The following is a 4,635-nucleotide window of genomic DNA, read 5'->3' on the forward strand; positions in this document are numbered from 1 at the left end:
GGTCATGAAAGGTGCTGTATAAATGAAAGTTAGTTTGATGGGCCAAATCCAATGGCATAAATTAAACACCACACACACACACACACACACACACACACACACACACACACACACACACACACACACACACACACACACACACACACACACACACACACACCCCTACACACACACACACACACACACACACACACACACACACCTTTCTACAGGATGTATCTAGTGCAGCAGCCCCATCTGCTGACTACTCTTAGATCAACAACATTTCCTGGTTTGATGCCACCTTGTCAGAGCAACAAGAATTCATAAATATACACCTCCTACACCCCTACACACAACACTGGTGTACAATATGAGGGGGTGAGGGGGGCGGAAGGGGGCGTGGAAAGAGGAGAGCTCCAAATACAAAGATTAAGCAGGAAAGAATCTTAAGCTACAGGTGAATGGGATCTACTTTTAATAGTTGTAGAGTCATTACATCCAGAAGATCTTTTGGCCCTTCAAGTCCCTTCTAGCTCTCTGTAGAGCAATGCAGTCAATCCCACTACCCCCTGTAGGCCTGCAAGTTTATTTCCCTCAAGTGCCAATTTCCTTTTGAAATCATCCATTGTCTTTGTTTCCACCATCCTTGTGGGCAGCAAGTTACAAGTCAATACCACTCATTGTGTAAAAATGTTCTTCCTCACATACCCCTGCATCTATTGCCCAAATCCTTAAGTCTATGTCCCTGAGTCCTTGTATCACCAACTAGTTGGAATAGCTTTTCTTTGTCTATCTTAGCTAAAACTGTCATTATCTTGTACACCTCTATCAACTCTCCTTTGCTCCAAGGAGAACAAGCCCAGCTTCCCCAACCTAACCTTGCAGCTAAAATCCCTCATCCCTAGAACCATTCTGATAAATCTCCTCTGCTCCCTCTCAAGCACCCTCACCTAAAGTATAGTGACAAGAACTGGATATAACGTTCTAGTTTTGGCCTAAACAGAACTTAATAAAGGATCAGCAAAACTTCCCCGATTTTGTATTCAAGACCTCAATTTATGAAACCATAGATTCTAAATGCTTTGCTGATTACTCTCTCAATCTGCTCCATAACTTTAAGGATTTATGACATGAACCCCAGTTCCTTGTTCTGTTTTAGAACTGTGCCATTAAGCCTATATTGCCTCTCCTTCCCCTTCTGCGAAAATGCCTCAACTCACACTTCTCCATAATAAATTCCATCTGTCGCTTGTCTGCCAGCTACTAGCTTATTCTACTAGCTTATCTAATTCCAATTGCACTCAGTTGGCATCATCCTCACTGTTTACTACACCACCAAATTTGGTATCAGCAAATTTTGAAATTTACTCTATTCCAATATCCAAGTTGTTTATATATAAATGAAAAATAAAGCTGTGGTCCTAGGCTGAACACCATCCTCCAGTCTGAAAAACAACCTTTTACTACAATTCACGTTTTCTGTCCTTGAGTCAATTTTTAATCCAAGCTGACATTGACTCTCCTATTCCATGAGCCTGAATTTTGTTAACCAACCTTTTAAGTGATACTTTGTCCAATACTTTCTTAAGATCTTTATAAAGAACATCCACTGCATTCCTTCATCAGCTTTCTCTGTTACTTCATCAATAATTCAATTAGATTGATCAAATATGATCTTCAATCTTTAGAATGATCGACATAAACGGAGTTGGTTTATTTGTTGACTGCTTTGGCACCTTTGGAGACGGTGTGTTTGGCCAGTTCCCCAGGCAGCTTGAGGCGGACGGCGCTCTGAATCTCCCTTGCCATGATGATGTGGCGCTTGTTGTAGTGAATGAGGTGCGAGGCCTCAGAGGCGATGTGTTCGAAACTGTCAATAATGAAGGAATTCATAACACTCAGGGCCTTGGATGAGATCCTGGTGGAAGGGTGGACGTGGGTCAGCCCCCTGTACACATAAGCGGAATAGCTCTGCTTGCGAGATTTCCTCCACTTCTTGGGCGGCTTCTTGGTGACTTTAGTCAGCAACTGCTTCAACCTGCGGGGTGCACCGTCCTTAGCCGCAGCTTCCACCTCAGGCATTCCCCTCGACTTGGACCAACATGATCTACCCTTTACAAATTTATGCTGGCTCTCCTTAATTAACTCAAAGTACCTTAATTAACTCTCCAAGGATTTTTTGATTTCTCCCATGATTATTGTTGTTGAAACGTGACCTACCACTGAGGTTAAATGGACCAGCCTCTAGTTACTAGGATTGTTTTTACACCTTTTCCTGAATAATTTGTCATCATTTTCCATTTCTCTGGCACCTCCTCCATATCTAGGGATGATTGGGAGATTGAAGTAATTCCTTCCCCTACCTCCACCCTCACCTCCCTCAGCAACCTGACCGGGTGACTTATCCTCTCAAAGCGTAGCCAGCCTTTCCAGTACATCACCCCACCCATTACCTCCAGCATCTCCAATTCTACTGATATTTTGTCAGCATCCACGTCCTTAGTCAACAGATATTCTAGCCTTGCCTCTGCCTTTAAACATATATTTACTATTTACATGCCAATAGAGACTTTTTTGGGTTCCCCTTTATATTAACTACCATTCTATTCTCAGTTTCTCTCCCTCAGTGTTATTTCCTCTTCGCTTTCCTTCTCAGTTTATTATAGTTGGCCTGGTTCTTGCTTAAATAATTCACTTGACATGCATCATACACCCTCTTTTTTTTTGTTTCATATTCTCTTTCTCTCTCATCACCCACGGAGCTCTAGCATTGGTACCCCTACTTTCCAACCTTGTTGGAATGCACTTAGCCTGTACCTGAAATATCTCCTTCTTAAAGATCATCCGTTATTCTGTTACCATTTTCCTGCCAGTCTTTCTGTCCAATTTACCCTTACTAGATCCCCTATCATCCCACTAAAGTTAGCCCTTTTCCAATTTAGAAGTTCTACTTTAAATTGTTCCTTTCTCTTCTCCTTTAATGATATCAACCTTATTGTTTAATTATCACTCTTACATATGTGTTTCCCTATAGACACTTGATACACTTGGCCCAACTCATTCCCCAGCACCACATCCACTCGTGCCTCCTTCCTAGTTGGAACAGGAACACATTGGTCAAGTAAGTTTTCTGAACACATTTCAGAAACTCCTCCTTACTTGTTCTCTAACATTTTCCTAATTTGGATATTTGAATAATTAAAGTCCCTCGATATCACCACTTTATAGTTCTTGCACATTTGAGTGATTTCCCTGCAGATTTGCTCCTCTAACTCTTTCTCACTAATCTGAGGCCTTTAGAATACCCCTCAGTAGCTTGATCATACCTTTCTTGCTTCTCAACTCTAAGCAAATGGATTAAGGATATCCTCTATTTCCAAAGCTGCAAAGTTTTCCCTAATCAGTGTTGCTCCCCGACTTCCTTTTCATCCTTTCCTATATTTTTGAAACACTTTTATTCTTGAATATTAAGCGCTTCAGGTTCCATTAACCTATGGAAGAATACGAAGACTTCTTTAAGGGTCACCATTCTGTAACTAACACTCTCCAAACAAAGGAGAGATAAATCATCAACGACAGAAATATCATGACAAACAGATAGCCTAAGGCTTGTAAGTTGCCAGCTTGAAAACACCTTTCTAAAGGAATTGGGAAGAATTTTGTCCAGTGACAGGTACAGAAGGAACCGAGGTTATAAGACAATGGAGCTGAGGGATAATGGGATACGATCTGTGATCAAGACAGTGGATACAGAGAGATCATGTGAGATGATAAGGTCATGAGGTGGCCATGAAAATTGGTTGGAGAGATTAATGCAGGGAAAACCGGTTAAAGGAGGATGAGAAACCAATGAAATCAGGGAAGCGAGGGCAAGCTAAGGTAAATGGAGATTAAAATTACTGAGGATGAGAAGTTACTGTTTACAAAGGCTGAGGGAAGAGAGGAAGGTTGTCTTAATGGGAAACTCTGCAAGATATGGAGAATGAGTATTTTAAAAGAGGGATGAAACACAATGAGATGCTTGAAAGAAGTTATCAGAGGAGTAAGGGAAGAGATTAAAGTATGATTTTGTGAAAAAAGGCTACACTATCACTGCAGTGGTTTGGGCAAGGTGGATGGTGCAAAGTGTAGCTGGGTGAGGAGCCTTTAGTAAGGGCCGAGGCGTATTGTTTTTATTGTGTCATGGGATGTGAGTGTTACTGGCAAGACCAGCATTTGCTTCCCATCCCTAATTGGCTTTGAGAAAGAGGTGGGGAGCCGCCTTCTTGAACTAATGCAATGATATAGTGTTTTTAGGGAGGAAGTTCCACAGTTTTGGCCCAGCAACAGTGAAGGAATGCCGATATAGTTCTAAGTCAGGATGGTGTATGACTTGGAGGGGAACTTGCAGGTGGTGGTGTTTCTACGAGTATACTGCCTTGTCCTTCTAGGTGGTAGAGGTTGTGGGTTTGGAAGGTGCTGTCGAAGGAGCCTTGCCAAGTTGCTTGTCCCACCCATGATCCAGGCTTCTATCAAGGCCATGATGTTGATTCAATCAGATAATAAAGTAATGAATGGGAGGAACTTGTTCACAGGTGAACAATCATTCTGGAACAAAATGCAAAGAGGGGTAGTGATCACTGATTCACTGTCAGAGGGCAGTGGTAGGGTGGG

General features: G+C 42.0%; 1 protein-coding gene across 1 annotated transcript; it reads right to left on the reverse strand.

The window, feature by feature from the left end:
* Positions 1–1,695: 1,695 nt before the first annotated feature.
* On the reverse strand, positions 1,696–2,064 carry LOC121291170 (histone H2B type 1-A-like). The gene has a single exon (XM_041212261.1). The coding sequence runs from the start codon at positions 2,062–2,064 to the stop codon at positions 1,696–1,698; it is 369 nt and encodes a 122-aa protein (XP_041068195.1).
* Between the last annotated feature and the right edge of the window lie 2,571 nt (positions 2,065–4,635).

The sequence above is a fragment of the Carcharodon carcharias genome, chromosome 19 (genome assembly GCF_017639515.1).
Source record: "Carcharodon carcharias isolate sCarCar2 chromosome 19, sCarCar2.pri, whole genome shotgun sequence".
In the NCBI taxonomy this organism is placed as follows: domain Eukaryota; kingdom Metazoa; phylum Chordata; class Chondrichthyes; order Lamniformes; family Lamnidae; genus Carcharodon; species Carcharodon carcharias.